The sequence below is a fragment of the Silurus aristotelis genome (assembly GCF_946808225.1).
Source record: "Silurus aristotelis genome assembly, chromosome: 10".
In the NCBI taxonomy this organism is placed as follows: Eukaryota; Metazoa; Chordata; class Actinopteri; order Siluriformes; family Siluridae; genus Silurus; species Silurus aristotelis.
In genome coordinates, this window is record NC_139583.1 from 3,698,844 (window position 1) to 3,717,690 (window position 18,847).

Sequence of the window (18,847 nt, forward strand, 5' to 3'; positions counted from 1 at the left end):
AGTTACCCATGCTTCTGGTCCTTGCAGCTCTAGAACAACTATGAGAGAACAACTGAGATTTTTGACAGGTCAGATATTTGGTGTATCTGTAAGAGCACCATCTTTGTCCTATTTAAAGTAGTGTTTAATTCCATTCCCGCTATCTTTGGTGTCAACCATATTTCAGTGCCTGGTTAATGATGAGCTGCGGCAGGTCTGTGATATATATCAAAGCCTATATTGGTATTTTAATATACTCCTCCAACAAGACCAAATCTGATTACCAAATAATCAATGTATACTGTAAAATTATTATAAAAGACACCTTACTCTAGAGATATAACAAAATTGAAGAATAAATATAATATATATATATAGTAATATTTTAGTCATTTTCCTGGGAGTTTGACCATAATTAGCTTTTTTGTGTTCCTCTCCGGCTTCAGTATGATTATGTAACACTTAGGGAAAAAGATACAAGATAGCAAACCAAAGCTTGATGCTAAAATGGCAAATATTTCAACTGCAACAGTGAATTTTCCAGGAGAGCTGACATACGCTGGAATAAAAGTGATCCACACTGCACAGAATATGAGCATGCTGAAGGTGATGAATTTGGCTTCGTTAAAGTTATCAGGTAGCTTTCTAGCTAGGAAGGCCAGCACAAAGCATAAAAATGCTAAAATTCCAATATAACTCAGCACGGCCCAGAAACCTATGGTTGACCCCAAATGACATTCCAGAATGATCTTTTCCTTGTAGATGTTTAGATTTTTGAAAGGGAAAGGAGGGGATGTTATTAACCAAATGACACAAATAAGGACTTGTATTGCAGTAAAGACAAGAACACTGAGTCTCTGTTGTGGGGGGCCAAACCACTTCATGACATTACTCCCTGGCAATGTAGCCCTGAAGGCCATTAAAACAACTATAGTTTTTCCCAGAACACAGGAGATGCCAAGGACGAGGGTGATCCCAAACGCTGTGTGCCGCAGCATGCAGGACCACTCAGAAGGCTGACCGATAAAAGTAAGTGAACAGAGGAAACACAGAGTCAGTGAGAAGAGCAGCAGGAAGCTCAGTTCAGAGTTGTTTGCTTTGACTATTGGGGTATTTTTATGTCTAAAGAATATTACTGATATTACCATTGTTATAAATGCACCGATAATAGACACAGCTGTTAGCAACATTCCCATTGTTTCTTCATAGGAAAGATATTCGATTTCCTTTTGTATACATTTGTCCCTTTCTAGATTCGGCCAGAAGTCTTGATAGCAGTGCGTACATGTCAGAGAATCTGTAGAGAAGGAAATGTTTCAAATGGTAGAGGCATTAGATACACAGTGGACGTAATAAGCACAATACAGTGCAAATAATAGTGCATCTATTTTATAGTACATTTCAAAGTGGAGAGTCGAACATCTGGCCCTAAATTTAGCGAGCTTCTCAAAGAACAAAATCAAACATAACTGCACATAATAATGTTAATACTGGCCTTCAATACATATAATTCAATTATGCTGATCCTATATCCTAGTTTAATTAATTTTAGTCACTTTTAACATGAACATAAAGAATTCAAATGTAAATTGCTTGAGACTTTTAAAATGTTCAAGACAGAAGGGAAAAAAAATTACACACACACACACACACACACACACACACACACACACACACACACACACACACACACACATTAATATTGCTCAAAAAGACATGGTATGGCTTGTTTTTGAGGGATGTCATAATTTCATGTACAACAATCTACCGGTACATATGTATGGTACAAAAATCTATATATTACAACCTGTACCCTGATTGGTCATCTGTTTACAGTCTCTCTCGTACAAAATCACCCATTTGGGTATTTACAAATACTTACTTTAATTATAATTTATATAACCATTATATTAGTATTATATAATATTATATATTACTATAATAATAATAATTATTATATTTAAATATTAGATTACGATAATAATTATTATATTAATTATATTTTATAATTTTATATTTGTATAATATTATATTAATTATTATTATATTAATATTAATATTAATATTTTCTAATTCAATACATCACAGACACATTATATTGCAACAGACTTTTGGTACTACAATAAATGGCAATCTTAACTGGGGCTTATTTTTGAGGTATATATATATATACAGTATGGTTATAAATTGGATGTTTATAAATTGGATGGTTTGTACCTGTCATATTACTGATCTGTCCATCAGCACACTGTATGCAGTCAAAACAGCAGATAGGCTTCCCTTTCTGTACAGCTTTTCTTGTGCCAGGGGGGCAACTTTCACTGCATACAGATACGGGCACCTATGTTTAAGTAAAAAGCAAAAAAAGGGCTTTAAAATGAACAGGAAATAATATTATATGTAGCAAATCAACAACAACAATATCATTTCATTATAGAATTGTTTTTAGTTATAACTTTCAACAATACATTGTGAGTACTGACTGATGTGAAATGCATGTATTAAGAGCACTATGCAATTTACTTAGTCTTTTACTGACCTTTGTGGCATTATTTGCCCACACAATATTGGCCATGTTCATTCTTAGGCGGTCCTGTCCAGAGAAAGAGGAGTCATAATGTCCAACAATGACAAATTCGTTTTTGGACTCTGTACTGGCTTGCCAGTTTATAATCTCATATTTTGCAACTGCATCACCATTTTCATCAAAATAAACTTCTTCGCCTTCTTTCGTTTCGAATCGAACCCTTTTGAGATGTTCTAAAAACTAAAAAAATAAAAGTTATTATTTTAATTCTGAAATAAGTTCTGTACTGTCCCTATTAATGGATGATATTTCAGCATAAAAAAGATTATTGCTTACTGTGAGAGGATCAGGCTGCTGCTTTGTAAGACAGATTTCTTTGCAGCCAAGAAGATTGTTTAGTGTATGGGCAATGGCATAAACTCCTTTATACACATTGCTGAAAATAGGCATCAGGGACATGTCAGTGAAAGTGTTTTCCACCTCAGATAATTTCTCTTCTCCTGTGCACACTGGAGCATCATCCAAATCACTATTAACTGTATATTTACACTTAAAAAGAGTTTCCCATAACTGAATAAAAATGGCGTTGCTTGAAGATTTCAGTAACTTTATATCTAGAATGAAGTCCTTCAGACCTAATACCACCGTTTTGGGAATGGCTAGCCCAATAGCTCCTGCCAACATGTTGTACGTATCTAATGTGTCAAGCTCAGAATCTGAGATCCAGGCTTCGGTTCCTACCCACTGGTATCCCGTAATGTTGTGTTCATAAAACACATGCAGCAAAATTCCCACATCCCAGCTGTCAAGGAATCCGACAATCACTCGTGAAGTGGATCTTTTAATTTGCTCAGCGATTCTCATAACTTTTTCTTGTGAATAGGTTCGAAAAAATGGAAGAGAATATTCTATACAGACACCCAGCTGTTCTGCAAATTTAGTAAATGCAGCCATGCCACTGTTTCCATAATCATCATCTCTCCGTATTGCTCCTACCCAAGTCCACCCAAAGTGCCGGACCATCTCTGCCAATGCCCTAGACTGGTGGTAATCACTGGGAATAGTGCGCAGAAATGAGGGATATTTCTTTTTGTCGCTGAGACACTCACAAGTAGCATAATGACTGATCTGGTAAATAGCACAAAACAGCATAGAACATTGCAAGTAATTTATTATAAATGTCATTTTTATTTGACCCATTTAAAAAAATTCTAATAATAATTTGCATAAATTCTTACTAAGGGGATGCTGAAGGGTCCAATACTCTTTGCTATAGCCATAGACACAGACGAAAAGGCTTCTCCTATTATGGCTTGCACCTGGGCTGGCTTTGTGCACGGCTCATTTGAGGCTATTCCATGCTCATTCATAAGGGCCATGGCCATTCTAATGCCAACTGCTTCAGAACTACATGTATCGTAGATCCTGTAGCCCAATGACACTCCAGGCAGTAAATCTCTATTGTTGTTTATTTCTTCTACTGCAAAGATTAAGGACTGTGCAGACTGCAATGCTGTGAAATCAAGACTTTTCAAGAAATTCAGAAATAAATGCTTGTGTTATGTTAATTATGTAAAAATGTTTAAGGTAATTCATCTTAAAACAGTATTTCAAATGTTCTTTATTGCTGCTTACCTCATGCAGGTCACTGGTGGTGGCATAAACAAATAGGATAAATCTGCAATTGTCCAGCTGCTATGCAATGGGAAAATCCCTCCGATTATAATATCACCATCTTTCCAAAGCTGTGGGTTTGCAGCAGCTGTCCTTAAGGTACAATTAGTTCCATTAGCTTTGGAAAAATTAACAATAGTTATTACAACTTGCAAAAGAGTGAAAATGGACTCCATCTACCTAAACAGCTTAAGAATAGAGATATTAGAGTAGAGCACGCATGGCTAGTCTAGATTAACAAGCAGCATAATACGGATTTGTGATATTTATACAGACAATTCTCTGTGGTCAGACATATGGACAGCATATACAGGAGGTGTGACTTTCACAAACGTAGTATCTTCTCAGTGGAGGATTTTACTATGTTTCTTAATGATATGTAATATTATAATATTTAGTATAATGTAATATTGAGATAAACATTTTAGTAAAAAAATCCCTTTAGCGTACAAGAATACAGATTTTATTTAAAATGCCACATGATCAGTCTTGTATAGGGAAACACACATATATACATTGCACTACATCATGCAAAGACCTTGGCATGGTCATTACATATTAATGAGGCTGTATACATTTGATTCCAACTCTGCAATGCAATGCAATTTTTATATTGCATATCAGTCTTACAGACAACTGGCAGGTTTAATTCTAACCTTTTTTTTAGAGTAATTAAGGCAGTATTCTTTAATAGCTTAGTTTACATTTGGCATTTGCTAGTTAACAGTTTTATTTGGTGGCTGTGATTGCTATAATTTAGTGCCCCGAATAGTACCAAATATTGACACTATCAGACACTCTTGAAAGAACAAGTGAACCGGGTCTTTTTTGTGTTCTACACGGCTATTCAAGCAAGTCAACCAGCTTTATGTTAACAGCATTCTTAAAATGATGATAATAATAATAAAAAAAAGAAAAGAAAAAATCCTTAATTAATAACATTTTACAATGAATTTGAATGTGATTGGTTTCATTCTGAGCAAAGTCACATGATATATAACAAACACACACAAATTACTGAAAAATATTCCATAACAATTATTTTACTTTGTCACTGAATTCTGTTGGTTTCTACAAAAAATATATTGTCATGTTTGATCTCTCACAAAAACTGCAATTTCAACAGAAATGTGTAGATTGTATATGTCCACTATAGATGTATTTATTTCACTATACACAATGCTATTTTATAAAGGCTTATCCTGGCAGAGCAAAGCTATTACAGCATTTCGGACCCTGAGCATTCCTCACTGTTGAGATAACCTTTCAAGTATGAAGGCATTGACTAGAGGTGCCTAGTCACCCATTTATAGTCTTAAATGACCTATAGTAAACAAATTATGCATGGCAATCCTTGCAGGCCAGTTTCACCTGCCAGTTGGTTCCCTGAACCTAGGACCTTTTTGGAAGAGCTCTCTCCATCATTTCCCTGTCCTCAACATGTCAGGATCCTTGGACTTTGTTTCAGATATTCCTTGGTCCAGTCATAGTGTGAGTTTACAATTACTGCAAATCTGTAGCCCTACCCAAGATCTTTCCTCCCAAGGAATCTGACCAGTGACCCCAACAGGCTACTCAGTATTGCAAGACCTTGTCAGGTCATGTGAGACTCTGTAAGTTTTTGATTTAGCAGCCACTCTCATTTCAATAGTCACATTAAATGATTTGTTTGCAGTCCTAACCCAATAGCCTAATCTATCTCCTAAATGAAGGGAGGCCCAGCATATAAGAGTCCTATCATTCTTGCTAGGTCAGATACTGTGATGCATGATATCATGATTCTTTCATCATCCAACATTTCCATTCTACCAAAGCCAAAGGTACGGAACACACTTCGCTGTTTTCCTGGTGCTGGTGTTCTCAATGTCGCTGCACAGGTACCCACGATCCTTAATCAGAACTAAGGAGATATTGTCCTCCATGCCACAACGAACGACTAGGGGTCCTCTTATTAGGGGTCGCCACAGCAGATTATTTATTTCCACATTAACCTGTTCTCTACATCTGCCCCTTTCAAACCAACTACCTGCATGTCTTCCCTGACCACATCCATAAACCTCCTCTTTGGCCTTCCGCTTTTCCTCCTGCCTGGCGGCTCCACCCTCAGTATTCTTCTGCCTCTGTACCCCATGTCCTTCCTCTGCACATAACTAAACAATCTCAATTCTTCACCTTGTCTCCAAAACCTCCTACATACTTTCCCTTTCTGCACACTTCACTGCTGTCACACTGTCCTCACACATGTCCTGTACCGCTCTCACATACATCACTGCCACACCTGACTTTTCCTTAGCTGTTGCCACATCCCTCTTTACCTGCTTCCACATCTCCTTGTATTCCTGCCTAGTTTTCTCATCTCTCTGCCGATCCCAATTCTGTTTTGGTTAACCTTTTTTCTCCTTTTGCTCTCCTGCACATCCTCATTTTACCACCACGTCTCTTTGTCTTCCTTTTATCTTTCCAGCTGCCACACCAAGTACTTTCCTTGCTGTCTCTCATCACTTCTGCAGTAGTTGCCCAATCATCCAGCACCTCTTCACCACCACCGAGCCCCTGTCTGGCCTCTTCCCTGAATCTAACACTACAGTCTTCCTCCTTCAGTTTCCACCATCTTATCCTTTTTTTAGTCCTCACTCTCTCTTCTTTACCTCCAATGTCATCCTACATACAATGCTGTTTAGCTACACTGTCCCCTGCCAGCACTTTACTGTCTCCAATCTCTTTTAGTTTGCATCTCCTGCATAGAATATAGTCCATCTGTGTGCACCTTCCTCCACTCTTATACGTCAGCTCTTTCAATGCACAATGAACAGTTTAAACCCCGCTCCAATGTTCCTGGCCTTACTTCCTTTTCACTTGGTCCCCTAAACACACAACATATCTACCTTTCTCTTCTCCATGTTGCCTACCTCTCTCCTTTTGTCAGTTATAGTACCAACATTTAAAGAAGCAACTCTAACCTAAACTCTCCTACACTTTTCCTATCCTGCTGTCTCTGTAGATGTCTTTCCCTCTCCTTCTCCTCCGTTGGCCCAATTTCCACTGCTAACCTGTTAGCTAACAATAGCTGTGGCGGTCGTTGGTAACCCGGGTCTAGACCGATCCGGTATGAAATTCAGGTTTGTAAATGGCATATGATTTGCCATGTTTTACGCTGGATGCCCTTCCCAATGCAACCCTCCCCATTTATCCGGGCTTGACACTAAGAGTGCACTGACTTGTGCAAATAGCCCTAATAAATTGGCTAATGTGTCCTAATCAGACTTACCCTTTTCTCACAACCTAATTACTCACTTTTGAAATTCATGTTTGCATATTTACTAATTGGCAAGCAGGGTATTTTCTTTTTCCCTCTGTGAGTGGATCAATTGCTAACCACCCCAATACACATAAATGATAGAGTCAAAATGTTACTTTGGAAAAAATCCGGCCACCAGGACATTCAGGGCAAGCTTAAAACTGAGACATGAACTTCTTTAGCTATTTTGCTGTGACAAACATTAGCAAAAAGGCTTTCTTCAATTATGCCTATTTTAGAAATCATCCTCTACAGATTCAGATGTAGACCTATAAAAGTACTCTAAGTCCTCTAATGCCAGGCTCTTATAGGCACAAGTTAATTGGAAAGAAGTAACAGAGGATTGGGTTATCTATAGAAAATACAATGTCACTATCACTTTCTGACTTTGTTAAATAGAGCTCTGTATATAGAGCATCATTTAGCTTTAATTATAACAAATTTTGCAAAAACTAAAATAATATACAGTGATGCTAATTTCTTTTTTTTCTTTTTTTGGTATTATACATGTTTTAAACTTTTACTGAATCAGCTTGTGGTAGCAGCTGCTATTATAAACTTGTTCATAAACCAATGCTGTTACTAGATCTGGATTTTTTGTTTATGTGTTTGTTTTAGGTACTGTTGTTCAAGAAACATTAGGCAATTTAGATAATATATGTGTTTAATGTATTATAATTCATTGATTCATTTATTCATTCAATCAATTTATCTTTTTATCTAACTCGTGCTTTTGCTAAATATTATCCCCCAACCTTTATGAATTTACTGTAGAAGGACACAAAAAAAAAAGAAAAGACAAAATCCATTATTAATGAGTAACAGTATGAAACAGATTTTAATGGTAAACACACTGAACTGTCCAGTGTGTTCAGTATATTACCTAGCAAAAAAAAAAAATATAGGGCCAAATTAATTAAAAACATTTAGATTGTTTTATAATATTTTAATTATACTTAGCTGGTATTTTTCCCCATAATTTGCTTTTTAGTATTTTTCTCTGGCTTCAAAATGATTATGTAACATTTTGGAAGAAAGATACAGAATAACAAGCCAAAACTTGATGCCAAAATTGCAAATATCTCCACAGCTACAGTAAATTTCCCAGGTGAACTGACATACGCTGGAATAAAAGTGATCCAAACTGCACAGAATATGAGCATGCTGAATGTGATAAATTTGGCTTCATTAAAATTATCAGGCAACTTCCGAGCGAGAAAAGCCAAAATGAAACACAAAAGGGCCAGGAGTCCTATGTAACCCAGCACGGCCCAGAAACCTATGGTTGAGCCCAAATGACATTCCAGAATGATCTTTTCCTTGTAGTGACTTAGATTTTTGAAAGGGAAAGGAGGGGATATTGTTAACCAAAGCACACAAATTAGCACTTGTATCAGAGTGAAGGCAAGTACACTGAGTCTCTGTTGTGGAGGCCCAAACCATTTCATGACATTACTGCCTGGAAGTGTAGCCCTGAAGGCCATTAACACCACAATAGTTTTCCCAAGTACACAGGAAATGCAGAGTACAAAGGTGATCCCAAATGCTGTGTGCCGCAGCATACAGGACCAATCCGAGGGCTGACCAATGAATGTAAGTGAGCAAAGGAAGCACAGAGCCAGTGAGAAGAGCAGCAGGAAGCTCAGTTCAGAGTTGTTGGCTTTGACTATTGGAGTATTTTTATATTTAAGAAAAATGACTGCTATTACCATTGTCATAATTGCACCAACAACAGAAATAACTGTCAGCAACATTCCCATTGTTTCCTCATATGACAGATATTCGACTTCCTTCTTCACACATTCATCTTTCTGTGGATTTGACCAGAAGTCTTGCTGACATTGTTTACATTCAACAGAATCTGAAATAGAGAAATAAAAATGAACAAAGTAATGAATTCAGGGTTAATACAGCTGTTTTGCTGCTTAATTTCTATTTAATAGTAATTATTTACTATTCTTATTCAGTAGATTAAACATTTTATCACAAATGTTATAATGGTTGGCAGTTAACGTATAGGTAAACATACCTGTCATATTACTGATCTCGCCTGAAGCACATGGTATACAGTCAAAGCAGCAGATAGGTTTTCCTTTTTGCACAGCTTTCCTTGTTCCAGGAGGACAGCTCTCACTGCATACAGATTTTGGCGGCTAGGACGAAGTCAATTTATTTATTTATTTATTTATTTATTTATTTATTTATTTATTTATTTGTATTTAATATTGTATAGATATTTAAACATGATCACATAAAAGTTCACTTCTACTTACTTGATCGCTATTTTTTACCCAAACAATAGACGACAAGTTTACAGACAAACGACTCTGATCAGGGAAAGAAGAGTCATAAATTCCAACAGTAACAAATTGATGTGGGTGTCCCTTTTTGGTTTGCCAGTTAATTATTTCATATTTTCCTACAGGGTCACCATTTTTATCAAAATAAACACTTTCACCATCTTTAGTCTTGAAATGCACCTTTTTGATGTGCTCAAGAAACTAAAAAGAACAAGAACTAATATCAAAGAAATAAAAATGTGTTCATACATATATATATATATATATATATATAAATATATAAATATATATATATATGATTTTCAAATACATTTCTAATAAGAGGTAAGCAGCAACGCAAAGCATTTGTTTTAACTCACTGTAAGAGGATCAGCTTGCTTCTTTGTTGGGCAAGTTTCTTTGCATCCAAGGAGTTTGTGTAGAGTATGGCCAATTGCATAAACCCCTTTATACACATTACTGATAATAGGCAGCATAGACATATCAGTGAAAGTGTTTTCCACTTCAGACAGTTTTTCTTCTCCTGTACAAGCTGGTTGCACCTCCAAGTCATTCTGCATTGTATATTTACAGTTAAACAGAGCTTCCCAAAATTTAGGGAAAATGCCACCGCTTACAGACTTCAGTGGATTTATATCTAAAATAAAGTCTTCAAGACCTGTAACTGTTGTTTTGGAAATAGCTAGCCCTATGGCTCCTTGTAGTATATTTTGCTTATCCAGTGAGGCCACTACTGGATCAGCGATCCAACCCTCAGTTCCTACCCACTGGTATCCAGTGATGTTATGTTCAGTAAACACATGCACCAAAATCTCCCAATCCCAGTGAGCAAGAAATCCCACTATGACTCGAGAAGTAGAACTTTTAATTTGCTCTACTATTCTTAGCACTCGTTCTTGCGAGTAAGTTCTAAAAAAAGGAAGAGAATATTCCAAGCATATACCCAGTTGTTCTGCAACTTTTGTAAATGTAGCCATTCCAGTGTTACCATAGTCATCATCTCTTCGTATTGCTCCCACCCAGGTCCAGCCAAAGTGCTTTACCATCTCTGCCAGGGCTCTGGATTGGTGGTAATCGCTGGGAACAGTGCGCATAAATGAGGGATATTTCGTTTTGTCACTCAGACATTCACAGGTGGAATAGTGACTGATCTAAAATTACGTTAACACAAACAACTCAGCTATTACATTCATTTATTTTGCACAATACAAAGCACCAAAATTGAGCAGCCTGATCAGCTGTGCATTACAAGATTATATTTAGATTAATAATAAAATGGAAGAAATTCTTACTATAGGCATGTTGAATGGTCCAATGCTCTTTGCTATAGCTGTGGACACTGAGGAGTATGCCTCACCTATTATGGCTTGCACCTGGGCTGGTTTTGTGCAGACCTGATTTGCAACAGATTTTTCGTTTCCATTCATTAATGTCATTGCCATTTTAACTCCCATTGCTGAAGAACTACAAGTGTCATAGATCTTATAACCGAGGGAGACTCCAGGAAGTAAAGAGGAACTGTTGTTGATCTCTTCTACTGCAAAGATCATGGACTGTGTGTATTGAAAAGCTCTGAAATCCAAGCTATTTAAAAACAACAGACAAATCCATCATTTCAAAATAATATTGAAACATTTCATCACTTCATCATAGTAAATCCTTTATAAACAACATGAATTATTTTTACCATTGATACTTACCTTGTGCACTGTATTGGAGGTGGCATGACCGAATAAGACAAGTCTGTAAACTCCCAACTACTATAAAATGGGAAAATCCCCCCTATTATGATATCACCATTCTTAAAAAAATGTGGGTATGCAAGTTCTCCTAGCAAACTACAAGCAGTCTCATTAGCTCTGGAAAAATTTACAAGGGCTATTATCATATGCAAAACAGAAAATATGGACTCCATCTACCTACAGTATACTGCTCTGGAGTACAGATGATAAATAAGAGCATTTGTGTGGCCTAATCTGATAAGAGTTTCAGTAAGGATTTAATGGTATTTATACAAGAGAAAAGACAAATCCTCTATGGTATAGTCAAATGCATGAGCCACCACCAAAGGGGTGTGATGTATTCCAAAATATATTCTCACTGAATGATATACTTACAATGGCTATCATGTTTTACTATTTTACCCTTTTGTAGACAGTTGAACGAAAACACAGAAAGCATTGCATTTATATGATAAAAAACATTATTTTTAGGTTTTCTATATTTTTCTACCCTAATGCACAGTTTCAGTGCATGCATTTGCTTTGGGTTGCACCCTGGATATTATACAGGTTGTCTTCTATTGTACATACAATTCATTCATTCATTCATGCATTCATTTATTCACTCCCTGAATCAGACATTTAACAGTACTTAGTATGTAAGTACTGTTTTTTTTTAAAAAAAACCAATGTACAGCATTTATTCAGGACTTGCAGTATATTTTGCTTCCTGGATCAATGCTCCCATCCTCAGTTTCCACCCATTAGCATCAGTAAGTAAATGTGACAAAATCTTCCAATCACAGAGGGCAAGAAATGACTTAAAAACTTTTCTCTGTCTTCTTACATGGCCTAAGAAAAGTGAAATCACTAACATAAGCACTGAATCAGCAAACTATTATATCAATTTGTTGAACTGATGATGGTAAATGCAATTCTTACATGTACACCCTCACTGGTTTGCAAGATTGTATTTTACTGGGTCACAATTTATCATTGTAGGTCAGCTGGTAAGCAAAGTCAGATCCTGACTACATGAAACTGAGAAAATTACTAAATTGTTCATACGTACACTCATGTTATTGCTTGTGCACCCACTACTTGTGGGAAGTGGTAGTAGCTAGTGTTCAAGATGTTTGGACTGATCAGCAGGTCATGAGTTCAAATACCACCACTATTAAGCTGTCACTGCTGGGCCCTTGAGCCAGACCCTTAACCCTTACCTACTTAGAATTATTAAAAAAAAATAGCTGCACGTTTTTCTGGATAAGGCGTCCTCCAAAATCCATAAACGTATTGTAAATGGAAGCAGTATACTGGCAAATAGAAGTTATTACTGATTAGAAGACCTGTTCTTATCTTTCAGAAGATATAAATATGAACTCAGTTCAGACATTTCACTTAGATTTATTGACACATACATTTCATACAAGAAAGGGCGACAGCATTTACAGCCATGGGCAAAAGAAAGAAAACCATTTTTCAATCCATTTTTATATGTATTTTTTTTTTTTTTTTTTTATCATGTCCTCAGCAAGTTCTATAAACAGATAACCTCAAATGAAAATAACAACATAATTTATATTTATATTTTAACAGGGTCCCAAACTCTTTCTATTCCCACAGTCATTATGAAGGTGTTTAACAAACAGGTTTCACTACAGAAATGTAAAAAAAAAATAGTTAATCATCAAGAATTTGTCTATAAAAGCAGAACATTTGTGTTCTGGAGTTCTCAGGTATGTGTCTATATCATGCCAAGAAGAAAGAAGAAGAACCTTTACCTCAGAAACAACAGTTTTGCTCTACCTGGGAAGGTGTTATGAGGCCATTTCCAAACAATTTATAATTCACTATTCTACAGTGATTATTTTAAAGATCTACAGCTTTCAAGAGATTTAATAAAAGTTAGGATTCCAGCAAATTTAGTTTATTTCCAGCAAATTCACACAACAAAATGACCCAAGTTCATGTGATTTACAGCCTTCTAAATGTTTATTTACACATTAAACAATCAAATGAATAAACAAGTAAATACGTGTTTCTTAAGGGTAGCTGAATGCCCCTCTCTTCATAAAAATATGTCAGGATGATATATTTATAATTCAATCTTTGTAAAATTATTATTTAAGTATTATTTAAAATAACAGAGCTAATGACCAATATGTTTTTTAAAGTAAATTTGACTTTATTTCTGTCCAAAAAATGTCTTGAAAATCTAAGATAATGGTAAGCAATATGCTTTATATAAGCTACTAATTAAGGTACTAATTAATTTCGACACTATTAGGTCACTTAACTTTTCCCCATAATTTGCTTTTTAGTGTTTTTCTCTGGCTTCAGTATAATTATGTAGCATTTCGGAAGAAATATGCAGAACAGCAAACCAAAGCTGGAAGCTAAAATAGCAAATATTTCGACAGCTACTGTAAACTTTCCAGGTGAACTGACATAAGCTGGAATAAAAGTGATCCAGACTGCAGAGAACATGAGCATGCTGAATGTAATGAATTTGGCTTCATTGAAATTATCAGGCAATTTTCGTGCTAGAAAAGCCAAAAAAAAACATAAAAGGGCCAAAATGCCAATGTAACCCAGCACGGCCCAGAAACCTAAGTTTGAGCCCAAATTACATTCTAGAATGATCTTGTCCTTGTAGTGATTTAGATTTTTAAAAGGGAAAGGAGGGGATATTGACAGCCAAAGCACACAAATGAGGATTTGTATAAGAGTAAATATAAGTACACTGAGTCGTTGCTGTGGAGGCCCAAACCATTTCATGACATTACTGCCTGGAAGTGTAGCTCTGAAGGCCATTAACACCACTATAGTTTTCCCCAGAACACAAGAGATACAAAGGACAAAAGTGATCCCAAACGCTGTGTGCCGCAGCATACAGGACCACTCAGAGGGCTGACCAATGAAAGTTAGTGAACAGAGGAAACACAAAGTCAGTGAGAAGAGCAGCAGGAAACTCAGTTCAGAATTGTTGGCTTTGACAATTGGTGTATCTTTATGTCTAAAGAATATGATTGCTATTACTATTGTCATAAATGCACCAATAACGGACACTGCTGTCAGCAACATTCCCATCGTTTCTTCATAGGACAAATACTCAGTTTCCTTTTTTACACATTTATCCTTAAGTGCATTCGACCAGTAATCTTGTTGACACTCTTCACATTCATTAGAGTCTGTCAGTGAGAAAAAAAATGTCAAAATTATTTAGAGCAATGGCCATGATTTAACCTTTTGGAGTTTTCCCAGTGTATTTAGTATATTTCATCTTCAGACAATATTCGATATAGTGTTATGCACATAGTCTTGTTTGCATATGCAAAGTAATGCTATATCTATAAGAAAGCAATTAAATGTTAATACCTCAAACTGTATTGAAAGTAAAAGTGAACAGTAATTAACTAAAAAAACGTTAATAAGTGCTCTGCTTCTGGTAATAAATAACTTAATAAATAAATTCTTCTTTCCTCTTTCGCCACAGCGGATCATCCGTCTCCATACCCCCTGTCCTCTATATCCCCCTTTTTTAAACCAACTACCTGCATGTCTTCCCTCACCACATCCATAAACCTCCTACTTGGTCTTCCTTTTTTCCTCCTTCCTGGTGGCTCTATCCTCAACATTCTCCTACTGATATACCCCATGTCCCTCCTCCGCATACATCCAAACAATCTTAGTCAATGTCCAAACAATCTTAAAATGTCCTACATGCACTGTCCCACTAATAAACTGTCTGTCATTCCTACTGCACACTTCACTGCTATTACACTGTCCTCATATGTCCTGCACCACCCTCACATACTTCTCTGTCACACCAGACTTCCTCATACAATACCAAAATTAATAAATAAATAACATTGAGTAGTCTTGTGTACTACACATATTACAGTGAAATCGATTTGTACATGAGCATCTGAGCATTACTGAGCATCTTGAAAAATCGGCCACAGGACTTTGTCCTTTATGTTTATATTTATATACCTGTCATATTACTGATCTCTCCTGCAGCACATGGAATACAGTCAAAACAGCAGATGGGTTTTCCTTTCTGTACAGCCTTCCTGGTTCCTGGAGGACAACTCTCATGACATATAGATACTGGTACCTATTATCCAAATAGTGTTCATATTTATAAGAATTATTTCCAAAATTTTTTTACATTTGATTCTAAACCAATTTAGACAATCGATATACATGCAATCATTTTATGAAAAATATAATAAATATAGTGATGTATAGATTTTATGAATTTATTCTTTACACTCACCTTATTGGTATTTTGAGCCCATATAATCGAGGACAAGTTTACTGTTAATCGGTCATGAGCAGGATACGAGGAGTCGTAAAGTCCAACAGTGACAAATTCATTTTGATTATTTTCGTTTATTTGCCAGTTTATTATTTCATATTTTGCTGGTGGGTCACCATTTATATCAAAATAAACTTCTTCACCTTCTTTGGTTTTAAAACGTACCTTTTTGAGGTGTTCTAGAAACTTGGAAAATAGAGAAAATGCATGTGTAAATATTATACATATTGTAGATGGTAAAAAGAAAATACAAATGTATTTTCAATTATTGCAGTTTGTGTTTGGCAAAGGTCTAAAGATTAAATAGAAAACTGCATTTGTAGCAGCATCAACTCACTGTGAAAGGGTCGGGTTGCTTGTTTGTTTGACATGATTGTTTACAGCCAAGAAGGTCATGCAGTGTATGGGCAACGGCATACACTCCTTTATACACATTACTGAAAATGGGCATCAAGGACATATCAGTGAAGGCGTTTTCCATTTCAGACAGTGTCTCTTCACCTGTGCACACTGGCAAGTTCTCCGAATCATTCTGCATTGTATATTTACAGTTGAACAAAGACTCCCAAAATTTGGTAAAAATGGCACTCCCTACAGATTTTAGTGGCTTTACATCCAGAATAAAGTCATCCAGACCAGACACCTTTGTTTTAGGGATAGCTAGTCCTATGGCTCCTTGCAGTATGTTGTGCTTATCACGAGTAGCCACTATTGGATCAGCGATCCAGCCCTCAGTTCCAACCCACTGATATCCAGAGATGTTATGCTCAGAAAACACCTGCAACAAAATTTCCACATCCCACTGAGTGAGAAACCCTACTATAACTCGTGAAGTGGAGCTTTTAATTTGCTCAACAATTCTTAGCACTTTCTCTTGTGAGTAGGTTTTGAAAAATGGAAGGGAGTATTCTAAGCAGATGCCCAGTTGCTCTGCGATTTTTGTAAACGTGGCCATTCCATTGTTACCATAATCGTCGTCTCTTCGTATTGCTCCAACCCAGGTCCAGCCGAAGTGCTTGACCATCTCTGCCAGTGCTCTGCTCTGGTAATAATCACTGGGAACAGTGCGCAGAAAGGAGGGATATTTCGTTTTGTCGCTGAGACATTCACAGGTGGCATAGTAACTGATCTAAAATCACAGAGGCATCCCAGGCATTTAAAGTCAGTATTGTTCCACCTATGTATGTCTTTTCATCTGTAAATGCTTTTACTTTAAAAAAATGTTGTTGTTACACCCTACATAAATATACATATTGAATAAATTCTTACTAAGGGAATGCTGAAAGGTCCAATACTCTTCGATATGGCCATGGACACTGATGAGTATGTCTCTCCTAGTATGGCTTGCACTTGAGCTGGTTTAGTGCAGATGTCATCAGTGGCTGACTTCTCATTTCCATTCATTAGTGTCATTGCCATTTTAACCCCCAGTGCTGCAGAACCACAGGTATCATAAATCTTGTAGCCCAGTGTGACCCCAGGCAGGAGAGATGAACTGTTGTTTATCTCCTCTGTTGCAAAAATCAAGGTCTGTGAATACTGGAAAGCTCTGAAGTCCAGACTGATAAAAAAAAAAAAAAATTTGAAAAAGTGCATACAAATCACTTAATAAGATTTAGCTAACAGTAACTGTTTATGCCTGAATATTAATATTTCGATCATTTGTTTATCAAATACTTTTTTTTCAATGCTGCTTACCTCAAACACTTCATAGAAGGTGGCCTGGACGAATAGGATGACTCCGTGATTTCCCAACTGCTATGAAAGGGGAAAATTGCTCCAACTATGATATCACCATTCTTCCATATATGTGGATATTCAGGCTCTCCTCGCAGGATACATGTAGTCTTATTAGCTCTGGAAAAATTGATGATGGCCATTACAACATGCAAGAGTGTAAAAATAGACTCCATTTATTACTACAGATAAAGAGATGAGATAAGAAAACGTGTGTGTGTGTGTGTGTGTGTGTGTGTGTGTGTGTGTGTGTGTGTGTGTGTGTGAGTGTGTGTGTGTGATGTGTCCTGAATTTGAACTGTATTTATATCAATTGAAATGCGTAGTCTCTATGGTAAAGTTACACTTGTGGCTCATAACTAAAGGAGGTGTGACATTCTGACTGGCTGCTTCACATTTCTGGTTTTCCGGATTTCCGATTTCTGGTTCTTTTTCTCAGCTACTCTAATAGATACTGTTAATGTAAAAAAAATAGCTTTGAATGTTATGTCTGAATACTTCTTATTCAAAATCCAGTATGTAGTGAATGAGTATTTGAAACCTACTGCAAACTGCAACACTTTTAAAATAATAAATTAATCTCTGGCCTGTACAAGTCACTAAGAGATGGCTTAGTGTTTTGGGGCGATTCAAAATAATATAAATTATACTTTATTTTTTGACAGACTCATAATTCTGCATTTGAGCTTGCAGTATTGCATCATTGGCCACATTTATGCCTTTTTCAGAGGATGCCTCCCCCTTTATAGTTTACCTATTTAGCTAAATGGGGCCTTACAGAAGTAATGATGAGGTGCTCAAAAGGTTAACTTGACAAGCCAATTTGATGCCTTCATGACTGTGAAGCAATGCACAGCTCGAATCACATCATCTAGTTCGCCCATGACACCACCGTGTTGGGTCTCATCAGTAAGAACGATGAGTCAGCATACAGAGATGAAGTGCAAAGGCTGACAACCTGTGAATTTGGATGAAACTAAAGAAATGGGTACTGACTTTTGGAGGACATTTAGTGATCACTCGCAGCTGAACAGAAGAACCTCAAATTCTTTAGTGGCAGAAAACCTCACCTGGTCCCTCAAAATGAGCTCATAATAAGGAAAGGTTTGAATTTGCGATGATCTACAGTAAAACATGTTTTGACATAACTAAAAACACGATAAGCTCAAATGCAAATAACTCTGACTGTGCTAATAAGTATTTTTTCATGTCTCAGAGATCTGCCTGATCATGACCAACATGCTTAGATGGTAAAATAATAGTAACAAGTACCTGAAGGATAAA

The 18,847-nt window shown here is 36.5% G+C and overlaps 2 protein-coding genes across 2 annotated transcripts; both read right to left on the reverse strand.

Annotated features, from left to right (window-relative positions):
* Positions 1-368: 368 nt before the first annotated feature.
* LOC310732668 (extracellular calcium-sensing receptor-like) lies at positions 369-4,356 on the reverse strand (the record flags this gene model as incomplete). The annotated part of the gene is made up of 6 exons (XM_083553286.1): positions 369-1,276; positions 2,197-2,320; positions 2,519-2,746; positions 2,843-3,634; positions 3,745-4,033; positions 4,142-4,356. The coding sequence occupies 6 exons, from the start codon at positions 4,354-4,356 to the stop codon at positions 369-371; spliced, it is 2,556 nt and encodes an 851-aa protein (XP_083409412.1).
* A 4,078-nt stretch (positions 4,357-8,434) lies between these two features.
* LOC310732669 (uncharacterized protein) lies at positions 8,435-17,739 on the reverse strand (the record flags this gene model as incomplete). Its single annotated transcript, XM_083553287.1, has 12 exons — positions 8,435-9,339; positions 9,508-9,631; positions 9,752-9,979; positions 10,138-10,929; positions 11,071-11,362; positions 11,479-11,656; positions 13,800-14,693; positions 15,499-15,622; positions 15,785-16,012; positions 16,164-16,955; positions 17,096-17,387; positions 17,525-17,739. 12 exons carry the CDS (start codon positions 17,737-17,739, stop codon positions 8,435-8,437), a joined length of 5,064 nt encoding a protein of 1,687 aa, XP_083409413.1.
* Between the last annotated feature and the right edge of the window lie 1,108 nt (positions 17,740-18,847).